Below are 19,390 nucleotides of genomic sequence, written 5' to 3' on the forward strand. Positions count from 1 at the left end.
TGGTTATCTGAAATCAAACGAATGGTGCTCAAACATGATATTGTTTCAATACATAATTTCCTTTACAATGCAGACGTGTTCCACAGACATTTCTATTTTCTAAATCTTACTAGTACAGTTGAGTAATACATGTTCGAGAAGCAGAAAGAGCATACTCATTTATTAAATAATTTTGCTACTACCTTGTGGATCGTTAGAGCGCTCAAGCCTGGAAATACGATGCGCGAATTTTGTTGTCGCACACAGTCAAGTTGACGCTCCCGGGTCCAGGAGTTATTTATTCGTTACGAACAAAGCAGTTATATAGATAGACAATAGACAACACTTTTAAGTAACTCCGAGCTCTAATTAGATTGTTTTCGTTCCTCAAACGAAAATAAGTAACTTTCAAGCTGCTATTAAAGTTCTAAGAGGTCCATTGATGCAGAGGTAATTAGGTAAGGACCTGGGATTAGGTTGATTTCTTCCCTACCAAGACCTGCCGTGCACCATGCGAGTCAATTATTTCCTTACGATTATAATAATGTACAATATTAAAATCCGAAAAAGATCCATAATATTGACGTCGAGAGAAATCACAAAACTAATATGATTTGGGAGAAGTACTCCGAATTTTATAAACAATTTCACTGAGTTTTCAAACACAGAAATCAGACATTAGGAAGAAAAGATCAAATATTTAGCAATAGTTCATGGTAATATTTCTAATAGCTTCCACTGTTAATGAAATTAAAACCGTAAAAAACACAATTTCCAAACCGCTGCATGAAACTTTCCAACAGTACAGATAAATGATAGCCTCTAGCTTATGACTGTGTCTATTCTGAGCAAAATAACGCGGTGCAATCAGGTTAACACGATGGCCAGATTGCTTCCTAGCCGCATTCTTCTGTATTAACTTAAGACTCACAATAATGCAATACCTTATCTACGACAAGCTTTTCACTCTTCTATGTGTCAAACAACCTCACTATTCGGGATGAACTATTTGAAGTGAATACTAACAACGTAAGAATTCTAAAATTTATTATAAATGAAATTAGAGCACAGAGGTCATTAGCAGACTAACCAGCAACATTGACCGTACCTCGACAGCATCATCACCTGGCACAGTAATGATGGCAAAACAAACCGTGTATCGTAACCAAAAAATCCACGGTATTATCGAGAGGATAAACATTAAAGAGCGATAATGCTTTAGATCATTGCATAATCTAAAAAAATCAACATATATCCAATCAAATCCGCAAAATCGGGAATATTAGAAGTGGAAAATAATGCGAGAGGAATAATCCGATCACTACAGATACTGCCAAACAATGCAGGCGTTTTGCAAGCGCCGTTAGCACCGCGGCGCTAAAGCTTCTCCTTGAGGTCGGCGAAGTTGTCGGTGTGCGCGTCAGGGTTGGCGAGGGAGGCCGTGCGCAGGGCGTCACGGATGTGAGAGGCGAATGCGCGCGTCACAATCGGCGCTTGCGACGCCTCGGCGCTCACGGCGTCCACAAGAGGCGCGCTCACTCCGGCGCTGCGCATACTGGATCTCAACGTGTCTGTAACATCAGACATTTAGTTCAGAGCGACACTAGAGTGAATACAAACTCCAATACAAACATAAATGTGCAAAGTGAACTAGGCATATTGATCGTTAAGTAATATTATAGCTTAGCTGAAAATCCCAGAAGTGTTAACATTATGACGAGTGACGCAAGTAGATATTAAGAAATTGCTTAATTTTAAGCACATTAGCTCTGACCTTAACCTTTAAGAGTTGATAAAATCACACACTAATCATCTTCAAAACTCAGCGTTCCAATGCCGTGATAAATAACTTACTATTTTAGTTTTCCAAAAATTCCTAGTAGCTTTTTAGCACGAGACAATGATCTGCGGGTAATATTCATGTTCAGAGACCTTTCTACATTGGTTGGTAAGGCAAGACTGGCGCACCTCTCAAGACCGCGGCGACAGGTCCTCTGGGCTTGTGTTGGGTGGCCAGACGGCGCCGCTTGTACGGCACCCCGCACATGTACGCGTCGCTCAGAGGCCGCACCGACGAGCTGTTGTTGCTCTCCGCCTGCCGCGCGATGTCATCGCTCACGATCGGGATCCAGTCCTATGGAACACAAGGATGAACACGGTTACCAGGCAACAGCGCTAACGATCTGGATCCAGTCCTATGGAACACAAGGATTAACACGGCAACAAGAAAACAACGACGGTAGTATAACACAAATTGGCAATGAATTCACAGCGAGATAAGCGCGAACTTTGCAATAAATTCAAGCGAGGAGAGAAGCGGCACAGTTTTATCACAACACTCATTCATCTCAAAACTTTTGATTTTATACAAATATTTTGGTATTTATTTAAAGGGGAAATTACATTTTTCCTTCTCCATAAAAATTCAACTCAAAACCTTTCCTTCACTAAAATCAAGCTCATCTGCGAGCTTCACTATGTGAAAAACTAAAGACAAATTGGCAATTAATTTGAGAGTTCCATGAGAGCACTAAGTGGACACTCAAGTATTGATGGACGAACATACCTGAGGTACGGCGGCATGCCAAGCAGGCGGGCTCGGAGGAGCGGCTGGTGCCTCATCGGTGATCTCCATCGCCTGCACCACACGCAACATCGCGGGGGAAAACATTAAAGGGAAAACATTAATAGTGGACAATAAAATGAGCAGCATACCATGTTTGATTAGAGTCAAAAATGAAGGGCGATCAGAAGGTCTGGTTAAACAAAGAACGGGAATAAGTTATTGATGTGAACTCAGTCTGAACGTCCGCCAGTTGTATATCAAAATCAAAGCTTGGCAATATACCCCTTTTAAATTATTTGTATGGATGAAAATGTCAGTGAACACCTTCTCAAACTTACATCAACTTGATGCCTGATGAAGAAAAAGTAAATAAGAAGTAATTAATAGCCGCTGCATTCGAAACTAGGGATAGTTGAATTCTCAGTTGAATGAGTACATAGTATCAGCTTCTGACCATTTACAAATAGCGGAAATATTTAGATCAAGTAGAGCCGAGTCTCTTCACGAGTTATCAGAATTCCCCATAATATCAGAAGACTATCCTTCAGCTAGTTATGCGTTGTAGTTTTGTACAACTTTAACAACAAGTAAGGAAGCTCACCTCGGCCTGAGGGTTGGCAGGAGACAGCGTGACGACAGAAGGCAGCGACTCATGCTCGGCCATCTCTACGCTCTGCTGAGAAAATAGGAACTGAAAAACACTACTAGAATAGCTTTCCAAATTGGTTATCTTCCCTATTACTTACTGTTTCAGACTCATGAACTTGCAGTTCAACAGAATTCCTTTTTCTCACATCGCAAAACGCATAATAAAAGGTGCTATCATGATGATATCGTACAGGAACAATTGATGTGCTTAGTCTCCTTATGTCGAGTTCACACTTTGACTCAATCTAATTCGTGCAAACAGATGATAAGTTAGAGGCCAAAACATAGCTGGTAACAGAAACAATCTTTTTAAACATGGATCACTCGGAGTCTGGTTATCACGAGATGATTTCAGAACAAAAATATCCGACTGTCAGTTGCTCTATTAGTGGTTAAAATAAGACCTTTCGGAGCTGCTTCCTACCATGGGGCTTGGGGCTCCATTCAGAAGACACTTATACACAGAACAAAAATTAAACTTCCTGAGCGAGGAACACACAATTCACACAGTTGTACGTTATCAAGTTTTTGAAGATTGAGTACAGGAATAAGTGTGTCATGTATCAGGAAAAATTACGCAGCTCTTCTGAACAGACCGTTAAAAAGTGTCTCTGGAATGGATTTTTGTGGATAATTTGCATTCAATTCAACGATTCAACACACTTTTGCAAAGATCCATGGTCGTTAAGAGCTAAACGCTACGTGGTTCTTGTTTCGCGGTTTGCCAAACCTGCACGAGGCTATTAGACTCGGAGGCAATAACTAGTGTTCACTAAATGGTGAAGAAGCCGTACCTCCTCGGCCTGTGTGACGTGGGGAGGAGTGGTGAGCCTCATGTTCTCATAGCCCCGGTAGAGCTCTTCCTCCATGCGTGTAGCTCGATCCTCAGTCACCAGGTATCTATGCGGCACAAAAACAAACAAAATAATTAATAGTCAAATGCGTACAACAAATCTGCAAAATGACGTCATGAAGCTCCAACCGCTTTATAAAAACAAACACACTTAACTTTTACATCCTTTTTCGAACGAGCATGGAGTCTGTTAAATCGATATTCGACATTGAAATTTGAAATAATTTTACTTTAGAATCTGATCGCAACTCTTGTCAAAGTTCCATTTGGAAGACCCATTCTAACCTGCTCATTCGGCCGCGCACGCATTTCTTACGTCAATAGGAAACAATCACAGTTGACGTTTACTTTCTAACAGCAATAGAAACGTCAACTTTTTTAACAGTAAACAGCAATAGGGTTAGCAGTGATCAAAGAAAAACTATAAGAAGAAGTATTCAACTCAAAAATAAATAAGTGCACAATACGATAAAGGCACACGCGTCTCCAAATCCTTAATCTCCTATTATGTACATGGATAGTAACTAAGTTAACAACCCTGAATTTTCCAGGAACAAAGCTGCCGCCAAAGATGTGTGAAAATAGTTTATATTGATAAGTAAGCAGCGGCCACAGATACCACAACGGGAGAGCGGCACTTTTCATGCATCACGAAAAAGTTTTAGCAACCGATGGTATCAATGATGGATTTGTTAATGAGGAAGCGATACATATATAAGGTCTAGGAGCTTATGAATAAATAATTCTATCTCTTCTTCCGTCATTCGTTCGGCTATGAACCAGACTTCCGGCGCGGATTATGGTCAAGAAACGAGAGAGTTGCTAATTATGGTACTAAGATGTCTAAATATTTCATGTTGACATGTCAGCAATTGCGAGACCAAATACAGACCCACGTGAAGAATTGATAAGTAAAAGAAACACAAACAATGGCATTGCAGAGTCACCAAGACAACAGTTGAGTTGCCATAGTTTCTAATCAGATTAATTAATTTAATGAGGTAATTTAGAAGGTAAAATATTAGCGTCTTAGCCATAGTCTCGATGAGGGAGCAGGAGGCGGATGATAAGTAAAGATGTGACAACCTGTTGGATGCCTGCAAGAGATACGAGATAACGAACAACTAGAGGAGCGGAAAATAGGAGAAGTTAACGTAAGCACCTCAGGGGCATGGAAAAAACGAGAGACACCATGACGTTGGATAATTAGAGCTATTGCAACGGATCAAAACAAGCCATAGATACAGATTAATTCCACATGATTATATAACATACCGTACTTTACCAATGAAATTGAGCAAAAACATCTACCTACGAAGTAACAAGATACGTTCCATAACGGAACGTGCAAATTGTAAATACTATAAAAAGCCAAAGTAAGCACACAGGAAGCACACAGACCTGGAGATGTGCTGCTCAGCGGGCTGCTGTCGTGCAAGCATCTGAGTCAGCAGCCGCCCTCCAGCCTGCACGCGAGCGTCTGCCGTCCCGCCCGTGATCGCGCCCATCACGTGCGACTGCAGTTCAAAAACATCATTAATCATTTGTTCTGAGTCCGACCGTTATTATGGTAGATTCAAAAGAAGTATATAAACATTTTTATTCGTGAATGTTTTTATATGAAATATGCAGATCAAGTAATGCAACAGTGTTCTCAACTTCCAGTCCGCATAACAAGCACCTACAGAGGGTCGACATAGATCAACGTAAGCTAAAGTGAAAAAATTGATACAGATCAAATATTGTGTTCATCGACCATAAGATTAGGACCGTCATGAGCATCTTGATATCAATGCATTTGAATTGCTTGCTTAAATAACTTAAATAAGACGACAGAGATGAGTTACCAAAGTGTGGGTGACAGCCTGGTCGAGCGCCTGTATGCGTTACCAGAGCTAAGCGTTACCAGGTACCGGTATTAGTTACCAGAGTGTGGGAGACGGCCTGGTCGAGCGCCTGTATGCGTTACCAGAGCTAAGCGTTACCAGGTATTAGTTACCAGAGTGTGGGTGACGGCCTGGTCGTGCATCTGTATGCGTTACCAGAACTAAACGTTACCAGGTATTAGTTACCAGCGTGTGGGAGACGGCCTGGTCTAGCGCCTTTATGCGTTACCAGAACTAAACGTTACCAGGTATTAGTTACCAGAGTGTGGGAGACGGCCTGGTCGAGCGCCTGTATGCGTTACCAGAACTAAACGTTACCAGGTATTAGTTACCAGAGTGTGGGAGACGGCCTGGTCGAGGTCGAACGCCTGTATGCGTTACCAGAACTAAACGTTACCAGGTACTAGTTACCAGAGTGTGGGAGACGGCCTGGTCGAGCGCCTGTTGCCCACCAGGCAGGAAATGTCGGCACAGCGACGTGAATTCCATCACCGAGGCCACCACCGTCGGGATCAGCACTTGCAACACCTCATTCGAGTTCTCTGCACATATCCACAGAAAATATCAAATTCAAGTGTTGCAAAACTCTTCCCCTACTTGATAATGAATGAAGTTACATTCGAAACGTCAATTTTAATAAAATGTCTCTTGGGAAAACTAATATTCGAGTTTTCAATTTATCACAAGCTTAATTCGCCGAATACAGAAAAACAATAAGAAAATAATTAATAAGAAATACTCTCTGATCTGCAATGAAACCTGCATTAGAGAACAACTTCAGCCGAACTACACCAATATGCAGTGATGCAGACTCAAGGATGTCTCAGCATTTTCACCGCCTGAATATATAAACAACCACGAAATGTCAATAATCAACTTCCATGTTAAGGAGAAACGTAGACAATTATGCAGAATTGAGATGCGTGCAATGTTCGGGTTTTGCAATAAATCGCATTCATAATTTCACAGGAGTCCATCGTAACTAAGAATTTTAAAATAAGCAAGCAACAAAAAGTTATAGATGGGCTCTTTGATAATGAAGTGATTTATAGGTGTACTCTTCGTGGCTAAGGACAATTGAGGACCTGATAGAACAAATATAAAACTTAAATTCAAACTATTTTCTTACACAACATTTCTATTTTGTACCTGTGCATAAAATTAAGGGCAAGAGAAAATAATCTTCGACTGAAGACTTGATTTCAATGCTTAAACTTTACACCGTTCTAATTTAGTATATTGTGAGAATCAATACCTAACAGCCTTCCTTCTCTTTGGACAACCATTTAGCTACGACGTCACGGTGCTTGCTACACAAGATTAACTTTCAAACAATAACAACTAAAGTATACATTAAGAATAATTCATATATTAATAATGAATGAATTCGATTAAAAGAAATATTTAGAGCAGAAGAGATAAGCTCACTGGTAGCCATATATACCTGAGCTGAAAATGGCGGTGAGGACGTCGCTGAGACGGCGCCTGAGGAAGCTGTTGATGGTGTGCACGCAGTCGAGCGCTTGTCGAGACAAGGCTTGGCTCTGCACGCAAAGTTTCAGTGAGTGTAAATAACTTGCTTCTAGTGCAGGTATTTTAAAATCAAGGCAAATAACTGCATCTATTTACATACAGTGAATGGAAGTGCACAAACAAAGCAATGTTCTAATGGACTCACCACAACATCGCGTATGGGGCCCTGCATGGTTCTAATAGCTTGCTCGACTGTGGCAGTGACGTTGTCAGGTGTCGCTTCTCGGCCCTGCAACACCTCATCCAGAATGTACTGTCGCAGAAGCCTCATTACCCCAGGTAAGAACGAGCTCACCACAGGAGTAGATATCAAAGCTGCTACCTGCAAACATAAGAAACGCGCTCATCACAGGCAGAGCAAATATTTGAGCCAATTTAATCAAATTAAAACATAGCTTATGTTTCAAAAGAGAATAATTAAAATTCATAACATCTGCTGTGTAGGTATAGAGAGCTCCTTAGACGGAGCTTGCAACAGCGAGCACAAATCATCCTCAACCGTCACCTAGTTCAAGATAATTCGATAAAAGAGTTAAACACAAAGTGTAGCTAAAATTCACGATAATTTAAGCAAAAAGTTATTGAGACAGCAACTGGCACCCAGTTAAGATAACTCAAGGCAAGAGCTACTGACCACATTCTGGATCTGTTGAGGGGAGGCAGCTCCGAGCTCGTCCAGAGACTCGAGGAAGGCGGCACTGAGCTGCGGCTGGCCCCCCGTCGCGAGCCCCATCAACAGGTCCCAGAGGCCAGGCAGGGCGCCCTGCGTCGCTTCACTTAGTTCCTGACACACATCACATATTATATTTACATGTCTACCTCTGGCCGCAGCAGGCATGATCACGAATAACGATTGGTGAGCTCCATGTTGTACTTCATAGAAAATAAAATAAACGAACTGTCAGCATAGGTATATTTTATCATATCATTTTGTAAAATTAAAAACTTAACGCGCATGAAAAAGATAAAGCGTCCAGACGCGTGGACGTGCTGCTAATACGTCGCTGAAGACTAACATTATGAAGTCACTTTCATGCGATGAAAATCTTTATGATTAAGCGAGTATATGTATATCACAGACACAGTAATTTCATGATTTGTTGAAAGTCTCCCAGCCCTGAGTTCGAAATTGGCCTCTAAACATCAAAATTAGTCAGAGCAGCATGTACTTGTGTAACAAACAAGCTCAATTTCTTCGTTTTGCGAGTAGATAGTGTGCTCCAGGATACCTAAAGCTTCTATAAAAAATATATATATATATAGCCTTAATGTAGCAATTCCCTAGTCACCGGAAACAGGGTGTAATCATATAAAAAATTGTATGATAAACAGCCACAATTGATAGATCGTAGAGCCAAATTTTTCGACTACGGTATCTTTTACATCAAAAAGATTCAGTGCAATGAACTTGCTGTTTAAATGCAAGTAAAGGAGCTATTGCCTATGACTTCATCAGTCTTTGGTTCAACATTTGAATATGATCATGTTCAACTACAAGCTGAGTGCATAACTTCGGCCTCACCTCAGGCTGAGCATAGCGCGGGTCGCGCTCAGAGCCGTCGTGCGGTCTCTGTTCTGCCGCGGGTGCCGGAGCAGATGTCGGTGCAGGTGCCGGCACAGATGTTGGTGCTGACGCAGAAACAGGTATCGGTGTAGATGTCGGAGCAGGTGTCGTTGCAGATGCCGCAACAGATGTGGGAGCGGATGTCGCAACATTTGTTGTAGTAGACGTCGCAGCTGAAGATTGGCTAGTCGATGTAGGAACAGCCCCAGGGGGAGTGGCGTGATGCAACACGGTGTTGAAAATCTCCGTGAACAACTGAATCTCAGGAGCCTGCAAAGGAAGTTTAATGTGTGAAAAAATTGATAAATGTTCAGTTCAACACAAGTTCAAGCGTTTACTGCAATCAAACTAATCTTCTATGGTTTGAGAACAGCTCATCCGAGTTAGAGGTACCAAGGAAATTAAAAACAAATATTAATACTCAATGATGCGGAAAGCACAATGGGAAAACTTGTACATACAAAATGCGAGTAATTTGCAAGCTAATAAATGTAAGGACGACTCGTTACCTGTGCGGCGGAGGCGTTAAATGTGGCGGCGCGAGGTGCGCCAGGAGCAGCAGGAGCTGCGTTGCGGTGGATGATGTTGATAGTCTGCTGACGGCCACTCTACAGGGGGCAGCATGCAACACTCCACATAAACGCACGTACTTAATTTCTTCAAACACATCACATGAACGAAGCTTCTCAATACAAACAAACTCGGCTTGCTGTGAAATGAACTTGAATGCTATGAAAGTACACTTCACAGAGGTCAGTAAGGAGCAAGAATATAGGATTCAGTTCCATCTTTGCTATTAAATAAGTGAACTAAGAATAAATGAGTAGCTGGAACTAACAACAACATTATTTATTAGTTAATATAACGCGAAATGACATATCTTGCTCCTAACGGAAATTACCAGTCGCGGGATCATATCCAAACGGGATCGGTGGGAAGATTAACTTAAACATAGAATAGCAGGGAGCAATACGGGAGGTAACAATTTTAGTAATGTAATTAACGAACAATCGGCAGCGTCAAACCTGTGTTCATTTTGAACTTTCACAACTCACGAAACAATTACTTAGTATAAATCAGTATTGGACTGCAATATTAGAAAAAATGCCGTCGCCATTTAATGACATTGCGCCTCGGAATATTATTTACAAGATTGACTAGCCTTCCTCGAAGTTGACCGGGAAGCAATTTTTGATCCTTGCAAGTGTGTCGTGGAAATTAGAGAGCTTCTTCCCCTGAACCAGCAGTGAGCGCGAGGCTTTCAGGCACAACAAATACATGACTCACTCATTCATATTTCCATCAACAGAAACGTATTAAAGCTTAGCCTCAATCCCACTCTAAGGTTTGAATCACATACCAAGACGACCCACGCTCTGCAAGTCTCTAGCACGAAACATACCGGCCTAAAGTTCGGTTGCCGGCGCCGAAGTGGTGATGCTGTATTGACGCTAGGGCCGCTGCGGTGATGCGAGTTACAAGGCAAGAAAGGATCAAACTGATTCAAGCTCAGTCCTGGCACGTTGATGGGCGTCACGTGCACGTGTGGTCGAGGTGTTACGCGCGTCTGTGTTGCGTTGGTGGTGTTTGTGCCGCCACTGCAACAACACAATCAACTCCTTAGAGTGAGCAACTCCAACTCATTTTCAGGGGTAAAATAACATTTGTTGCTGTAAATATAAGCATGAAATCAATCCAGGGTGATGGACGGAATGTAAAATTGCAACGCTTTATTAAGGTGTTTTGAGCATTACAGCTGATAGACGAAAATAAATACCTACTCAATAAAATTTAATGCCGGAAAAGGAATAAAACTGTTAAACTAAATTCCAAATGAATCATGAAATTCTGCAGGGAAATATCAGCACGGAACTTCACAGAGCGACGACACGCACCTGTTGCGGCCCGCCTGGCTGTTGTGGGTCGCGGGGCCAGCTGCTGCCGTCGCGGCAGAGCTCCCACCAGAGGAAGACGCAGCTGATGACGAGGCAGATGAGGACGTAGCAGCTGAGGAGGTGACAGGCGTGGCCCCAAATTGTCCAGCCAGATGATTCGTGAGTCCAGTCATGATCTGGAATATCTGCGCCGCCTCTGCAGGGACCAATGTTTATGTTACTTATAATCCGAGTTTACCCCAATAACTAAATCAAGCTGATGGAATTATATTAGACAATAGGTATAGAGCACTGTAATGGAATTCTATAATAACAATATGGACGACCTCAGCTTCATAAATTTGAGTGATGCAACTACGAGAGCAATATCTTGTAACCTTCTCGAGATAAGAAACAACTGATCAACGACACAACTCAATCTAAAAAATTCCCAGTTTATCTGAAGTAATTGTGTCGACAAGTCCAATTCCTGCTTTCAGAGAACAAGTATTATGAAATTCTTGAATGAATATAACCATAGTGTACAAATACACAACAGCCCTTCCAAGAAGAAAACTTTGAAATTGGTATTGCATTTACTAAATACGAAATTAAAATCAACAAAGTGTCACGAGAAGTAAATGAAGTACCTGGAGAACCAGCAGAGTGAGCAGAAGAGGAATCGATGGTGACGCCAGAGGGGCCAACCTGCATGAGTACCACACCGTCCGCCTCGCCCAGACTGTGCGCCAGACCTGCTGGCCCTCCCGCCGCCGCCACTCCTAAGCCGCCCAACAGCTGCTGCAGCTGCTCCTCTCCCACCTGTGGCATACCACGCCATGAGAACACGTCAATACCGCTACTTTATGTACCGTAATATTGCCAAGAGCTGCTGCCTGAACCGACGCGTGGGTTGACTTCCAGCAACACCCACGCGGAATCTTAGCGTGATGAGAACCGAGTTACAACAACAGTCATGCACATAAAATAATTTTCTTAGTAGTATTAGTAGGGGGGAGATTTCTAGCGCTTCAGATCATTTTCGTCTATTTCGCGCCGAAGGTGCAGTATTCAGTTTTGCAGGGTCAGGTTTCATCGTTGGTTTTAGGCTCGCAGCCTGATCCATCTGGTCTTGGGTGTATGCTTCTCTATTTCAAAGGCGGAGGTTCAATCCGTCTTCTATCGCTTCATCTCAACCAGTAATGTGATGACACGAATGTGGTGTTTTGTCGGACGTGTGGGTCTTTTCTGACCTATGTCATGGTGCCGTGCTAGATATCCGGCAGCAGGTTACACTCGATTAGGTATTGTCTAAGGTTGTCAGTTCTAAAGATGCTTCGGGGAACTTCCCTCAGCATCCTAGACAGCATTTCATTTGGGCTGAGAGCAGCAGTGTTGGGGTAGTAGTGTTGCCGAGTGTCACTGTGGCTTATGCATTCTACCACAATATGCAAGACCGTCAGTGATACCAAACAATCACTGCAATACGGTATTGGACGATAATTTTTTTTAATGGAGTACGTTCATGCCAGCTGCTTTTATGCTTCCGACCACTCAGGGACGCGTCATGACTAACAAGAAGCTGGCTGGGGTTGGGGGAGAAGAGAGGATGCGCTACCCTCTCTATGAAACACAAAGGCAGATTGTCTTCTGAGCAGCGAGGCAGAAAGATTGATATGCAATTTAGTCACTATATTTAATATCAACACCAACGTAGATCTTATTTCTAAAATTTTACCACGGTAAAATTCTATGCAAATCTCACTTCCGCGATTAAAAAATCAAGAATGATTTAGTAGAAAAACTGTCAACAGGGAATCGGCAAAATTCATTTTAAAATCAGTTTCACCTCAAGTTGTCGTTCCAAGGAAAGGTAATCTTCCTCCAGGGCAGCTAAAGCTGCAGCTGCAGGCGAGGTGGCAGCGTCAGGAGCTGGATTGTTAGGTGTTGAAACAGGCGCGCTGGGAGGGGAGCTGACGCTGGCCGGGGTAGCCGGGGCAGCGGCTGCTTCATTAGCAGGGCTAGCGGTGCCATTCATCTCAGAATGCACGTTGAATTCAGCCTGATAATTCAAGAAAAACACATTACACATCAATAATCAGGTATTAAGAATAGTAATATATACTTTAAATGCTAAATAAATATCAAGTTCACTAAAGGACCAATTGAATGATGAATGTTAGGCAAATTAATATAAAATATATATTTTCCAACAAAGAGACAATCTGTAATCTAATGAGTCAGATCACAAGCATGCCGAGTAATAAGCTATGGAGTTTATGATGAGTTTAGACCTGAAGCAGCGCTGGCTGGTGGATGATGATGGGTCGAGCCCTCATGTGGCGCGGAGGAGGCTGCCTCAGGTCCACGAGGATGTCGCTGATGCCGTGCATCGCGTGCGACATAAGGTGCATCACTTCACTCACGCGCCAAATGAACCACTGGTCCTCCATGCTGCTTGCCGGGGCACGGCCGCTGGCTGAACCAGACGTGCCAGATGTGGTAGCCTGAGCAACATGGATACGGTCAGCGCCCAGCTGTGGCATTGTAGGAGCAACATGGATACGGTCAGCGCCCAGCTAAGGAGCAACATGGATACGGTCATTGTCCAACTACGACATTGTAGGAGCAACATGGATACGGTCATTGTCCAACTACGACATTGTAGGAGCAACATGGATACGGTCAGCGCCAAGCTGTGGCATTGTAGGAGCAGCATTGAATTTTGGTGCTGTAGTACCGGTATTTGGGGTGATGTTATTCTCAATATTATACTCTATATATCTACTGTATAGACGGCATTGTGCTGTTAAGATGACGACAGGAGCCTTACCTCGTCTGCGCTGCCAGGCGCCCGAGTCGTGCCGCTGTCAGCAGGCGCAGTGCTGGCAGCGTCTGGGTAGGCCGCGTCCGCCTCCATTATGGCGATGTATCTGCATGACAGGTAAATTTATTGCAAGTTGGTGGTGGTGAAACATCACTGCCTTAATGATTTCACTAACATATATAAACAGAATCTAGGTCCCATCAAAGAAATAGTTAAAAACCTTTATAATTAGACTAAACCGTCAGAATTATCTCACAAATAGTACCTAACACAAATAAATTCAGAGCAAAAAAAAAAAAAAAAAAGTGTACAAAGGTGCAATTTCTAAAAAATGGCCTCTTTAGCAATTATGATAGGCAGGATGAAATGCTACCTGTTCAAGTAGGGCTCAAACGTTCTCTGCGTGTTACGATACAACGTGAGCAGATTTGCCATCTCAGCGCAGCTCGGGTGGTCGCTGGAGACGTTAGCAGCAGCATCAGCCTCATTGCTGTTGCTGCTGCCGCGGTTTCGGCTATCAGCGCTGCGACTGCGGGTGCTTCCCGACACAGAGGCAGCTGCTGCACCTCACAAATAAATCTACACTTGAGACCAAATCTTACAAATAGTGATGTACCTATACATTACCTATATACGATCTGCATTCCTGAACAAAAGCAGGAAATTTAGTCATTTCTCCTTACCTAAATGCTTTCGCAACATTGAGGCCACATTAATAGCAACCACTAACAATAGAAAAACAATAATATTAATTAAGTGGAAAATTCTGATTTTTTCCACAGCCAGAGTTAAGAAACAAAACAAGACTCACGAGAGGTCGTGGCTGGTCTTGAAGAGCGGGCATCAGCTGATCGGTCTCGAGGGTTCACACGTACAGTGGGCTGAAAAGCAGGACCTCCGCTGCTGTCTGCATGAAGCAAAACAGTTTACTTGAAGCTTGTGCACTTGGAAACTGAGTGTAGATGCCTCGAAATCTTTATATTCTTTCAATGACATACTCATCATTCAAGAAAATGAAGTGAAATTTGCCATATTTATGCAGATGTAGAGAGACTACGCTACTCACTTCTGTTTATGCGCATGGTGAAGCCCACGGGTCCAGACTGCCCCACCATCACCGGCATCCTGGGCCGGTCCACGTTGATAGTGCTGAACTGAACCTGAGGCCTGCGTGCAGCAGTAACTGCAGAAGCTGGAGATGTTAAATTGGGCGACTGTCCGGCGGTGCCGGTCGACGACGACGATGACGTAGCAGAAGTAAATGACGCGGTCGTGGGAGCCGCAGATGAAGCAGTTGAGGCGGCAGGCTGCGGACGCATGGCAGAGGCCATTGCAGAAGCTATAGCAGCACTGGCAGCCTGAGCAAGCCCGCCTGCTGTGTTGTTAACGAAGCTCGCCCCAGGAGCCCCCACCATCATCATGGGCTGTATGCTGTAAACCAGACAGCACGTTAAATCAACCAACTCAAATTTGCATGTCACATATGATCAATCTAAAAAGCCCCCTCAAAACTCAAAAGCAAAATTTCCTTTTCAAGCAAACGAAAGCGAAATAATCAATAATTGGTTAAGCAGACAAAGGTAACATAAATATTAGCCTATAATTCATACAATTTTTGTGGAAATACCCAAAACTGTCGCATAAATCGAGCTTTTGAAAGCAGACAGTCTTTTATATTTGACATTCCTTGAGTGGCTCAAATCAAATATTTGAGTTTTTCTTACTTGTTGAGGGAATCCATCTCTCGGTAGAAGCCTTCGAGGTCCCGGACCAGGTCTGGAGCCGCGGTGGATGAGGTGGCACTTGTGGCTGAAGTGGATGAGGTGGCAGTTGTGGTTGAAGTGGATGAGGTGGCAGTTGTGGTTGAAGTGGATGAGGTGGTAGTGGTGGTGGAAGTAAAGGTGGTGTCAGTGGGAGGCGTAGAAGCGTTGGTGGAAGTCTCACCAGCGCCTCCCACTTGCATGGCCTCATCAGCTTCATCACGACTTCGTTTACGCCTCACTCCTTCTCCTTCCGAGCCTATAAATGAGTTAATTTGTAGCTCTTTGATTCAACGCTATACACTCTGTTCAACTCTCAGGAGCTTATCAGCATGAAATTAAATTCTACCAAAGCAGAAAAAATTTGAAAGGATGGCAAGTCAACGATTCTTTGTTCCAGCAGATACGATTTGTGGCTCAAAGTACTAGGTAATTAAGGTTCAGGAATGCCATGAGGACTGACCTGAGTTATTTATTACAATAAAAGAAAAAATAAATAAAAATACAGCAACAACCACCGACATCAAACCTCCTTAGATTGATGATAGTCATGGTTTCCCAGTATGAAGGTTAAGATGGGACAGGCCACACAAAATAAGAAACAGAGTCAGATTTCTTTACTGGTTGATCCGAATATTCCTCAGAGTTGCATTTGACAGGTTCCTCATATACTATTAAACAGGTTCCTGATATACTACCTATACTGAACAGGTTATTCATATATTATTGAGCAGGTTCCTCATAAACTATTAAAAAAATTCCTGATATACTACTGAACAGGTTATTCATATACTATTGAGCATGTTCCTCATATACTATCTCAACACTGAGAGTTAACTACAACTTGGCCGAAGTGCAAAACAAGAGCCAGGGTTTGGCCGTGCACGTAACGCACGTGTAGCAGAGTCGACGTGGCGACCCAGCTGCGCGATGAGGCCGACGGCGCGCATGATGAGCGACCTGGCGTGTCGCATGCGCGCCGCAGACGCGCTCGGGGGTATCGCGCCGCTGTTGTTGCTTCCGCCCAACTCTGTAACGACGTATTTGACAGTTGAGTTATATTTTTATATAGTTATATTTAGTGATATTTTTATATTATACAAACAGTTGAGTGACATTTTCATTTGGTTACCTGATAATAATTTGCACTCAATCTTAGCAAATACTACGTTGATTGTCATCGTATCAATCTAACTAAGAAAGAATATCTTCAATTCTCAACAAAGGAAGTTTTAATATCATCAGCAAACTTACCTCTCATGACTTATAATGCTGAACTGAAAAAAACAGCATAATTAAATTCACATAAGAGAGTAGAAAATTGCAAATATATGTATATATAGTACGGTAACACAGAGAAAAAATATCACAAGACATACCTAACAAATTCTTTCAAGTTATATGAAACTATTAATCTTACCAAAAACAATTCCATCATCAGCAATGGGCCTGAAGAGAAAGTGAGAACCAGGTGCTTGGTGATGGATGTGGTGGTGGTGGTGATGGTGGCGGTGAGGGGAGCCTTGTCCAGAGCCTGCAGAGGGCGCTGCTGAGGTGGCAGGAGGAGGAGGTGACCGAGCCACGAGGTGTACCACACGCTCATGTACACCTGCATAACATCATCTGCATTATACATCACTTATTATGAACATCATCTGCATTATACATCACTTATTATGAACATCATCTGCATTATACATCACTTATTATGAACATCATCTGCATTATACATCACTTATAATGAACATCATCTGCATTATACATCACTTATAATGAACATCATCTGCATTATTGCTTATAACAAACAGTAAGAGAATTGCAACTGATACACGCTAAATTCATATAATCTTGATTCTCATTTAGTATAAATGTGCAGCATATTACGAGAATTTTGAATGATTACAATGGATGAACTAAAATCAGGTTTTAACATCAATATCTTTTTTTTTATAAATGTAGCAATAACCCACATGAAAAATCTGATATACAGTATACCCCAAACTAAGTTGATAAACGAACAGGCAAGCATGGCACACAACAACAAGAAGTGGTTATCTAAAGCAATGTGTTCTCTTCCATCCTCACCATTACCAAGTTTGGTGCAGAGCTGGAATTCTCAAGACACACAGCAACTTATTTACAGTTAGCATCAAAGGGAAGCTCTGAAGCTGTGATATAAACAAGTTTAGGAGGCTGCCTGATACTTAACATAAATAATGTGCAACTCTCACCATACTCGGCTGGTCTCTCCTCATGAGATGATATGCAGCACTCACCATACTCGGCTAGCCTCTTCTCATCTTGCAATACCCGACCACAAAAAATGAGCCTTTGTTTGTCTGCAGTGATGTTCACAGATGAGCTGATCCGAGTCTTGAACTGCTGAACTGTGATCTGTAAACAAGACGTAACACAGAATTAATAATTATGCTTGTGAGAAGAGAAAATTAATGTATGAAGCAAATGCAATGTACATACTATCCAATTGAACATAATTGGGCATTTTGTCATGAAAATTTTGTCACTGTTCAAAGTAATTGTATACTTACATCATCAGGAACTGAGAATCTATGATTCTGGGAGTCGAGAGTTTTTACTGTGACATCAATCATTGTAATAATCAATCTATGACAAAGAAAGATTCTGAAACAGATCCAGAATAAAACATTTTTAGGCATAATATTATTATTTGTTAAAGGCCTTCTCTATTTTTAACAATGCTCATCTCTAAACTTGATAATTAGTCATATAGTTCACCAACATCAATTTTTAAAAATATAAAGATCTACGGTATATGATCATTTAAAACTCAGATTCTACATCATAATATGTACAGTAAACTGGTAATAGTTAGCCCATGAAAAGTCAATAAAGCTACAACAAATGAAATTTGTTATTTGTACACTAATGTTTTATCAACATCTGGGGAGATTAGGAAAAATTACCAACACACCTATTTTCATCAATAGAGCACATAAAACATTATACTCATAAAACCCTAAGCGCATTTTGGAGCTGGACAAAAAAATCATGCCTTTTTCAGCAAATTTTTAAGGCAGTAGAGGCAACTATCAATGCGATACTCAGCACAGCAGTTTTCTTCATATATAGGTAACAAATACTTTACAAATTGATGGGCAAAAAGTGTATTCATAATATTACAAAATGTAAAAAATATTCTTCATTTCACAAAAAAGTATCCTTGAAAAAAAAAATCACATCCAATTGCTTTCCATCTCTTGCGTGGGCAGTCATGAAAAAATATACAGTGGGGGGAAATAAATATTTGTACACTTGAAAAATTGTATTTTAATGTATGTAAGTACACAAACTGAACAGGAGAAGTGATTTATATTATGTATAGAGGCACATTGTATTCAAAAATAGCATCAATAGAAATTAAATCTCAATGCAACAAAAATTAATGCAACACGTTAACTTCTTCGGGTCAAAAAAGTATTCGTACAAAACAACTTTTGACTAATATTTCACACCAGAACATTCCAGAATGTACTAGAAACATGTAGCAACTGTTAAGTTTGTGTACATACATACATTAAAATACGATTTTTCAAGTGTACGAATATTTATTTCCCCCCACTGTACGTTTTTACAAATTTCAATGATGTACAGCTAAGTCTAAACTACACCTACACTGAAACATCATTTGAACTTTATATATTTAATGCACAAATCACTGTAATTGATAAATGTATTGTATTCAAGTAAAAATGAAAGTAACTAGTCAAAATACCTGGAATTGATTAAAAATTACCTATTAGCATTCAGATCATTAATATTGATTTAACAACCTATTAACACATAAGTAGTCTAAACAGAATTTGGTAAGGTCCTCTTTTCATACAAAATGTTAAATCTGCGCGTCAGGTGCAGAAATCT

At 41.6% G+C, this 19,390-nt stretch overlaps 1 protein-coding gene across 2 annotated transcripts; it reads right to left on the reverse strand.

The window, feature by feature from the left end:
* Nucleotides 1-384: 384 nt before the first annotated feature.
* On the reverse strand, nucleotides 385-18,134 carry LOC108680734 (large proline-rich protein BAG6). 2 transcript variants are annotated; one of them, XM_047881326.1, is made up of 26 exons: nucleotides 18,040-18,134; nucleotides 17,767-17,884; nucleotides 16,911-17,099; nucleotides 16,386-16,520; nucleotides 15,455-15,749; nucleotides 14,797-15,161; nucleotides 14,542-14,637; nucleotides 14,104-14,290; nucleotides 13,737-13,836; nucleotides 13,198-13,410; nucleotides 12,753-12,965; nucleotides 11,554-11,725; nucleotides 10,925-11,120; nucleotides 10,432-10,627; nucleotides 9,539-9,637; nucleotides 8,988-9,299; nucleotides 8,100-8,249; nucleotides 7,611-7,787; nucleotides 7,377-7,476; nucleotides 6,344-6,474; nucleotides 5,448-5,563; nucleotides 3,988-4,093; nucleotides 3,147-3,218; nucleotides 2,546-2,617; nucleotides 1,948-2,113; nucleotides 385-1,550 (listed from the first exon to the last, which is right to left on the reverse strand). In XM_047881326.1, the coding sequence occupies exons 1-26, from the start codon at nucleotides 18,100-18,102 to the stop codon at nucleotides 1,357-1,359; spliced, it is 4,233 nt and encodes a 1,410-aa protein (XP_047737282.1). In that variant the 5' UTR covers nucleotides 18,103-18,134; the 3' UTR covers nucleotides 385-1,356. The 2 variants fall into 2 exon arrangements, with proteins under 2 accessions (XP_047737282.1, XP_018025114.1); XM_018169625.2 differs by having other exon boundaries at nucleotides 14,104-14,296.
* Nucleotides 18,135-19,390: the final 1,256 nt, after the last annotated feature.

Source organism: Hyalella azteca, unplaced genomic scaffold (assembly GCF_000764305.2).
Source record: "Hyalella azteca isolate HAZT.00-mixed unplaced genomic scaffold, Hazt_2.0.2 contig7632, whole genome shotgun sequence".
Classification (NCBI taxonomy): domain Eukaryota; kingdom Metazoa; phylum Arthropoda; class Malacostraca; order Amphipoda; family Hyalellidae; genus Hyalella; species Hyalella azteca.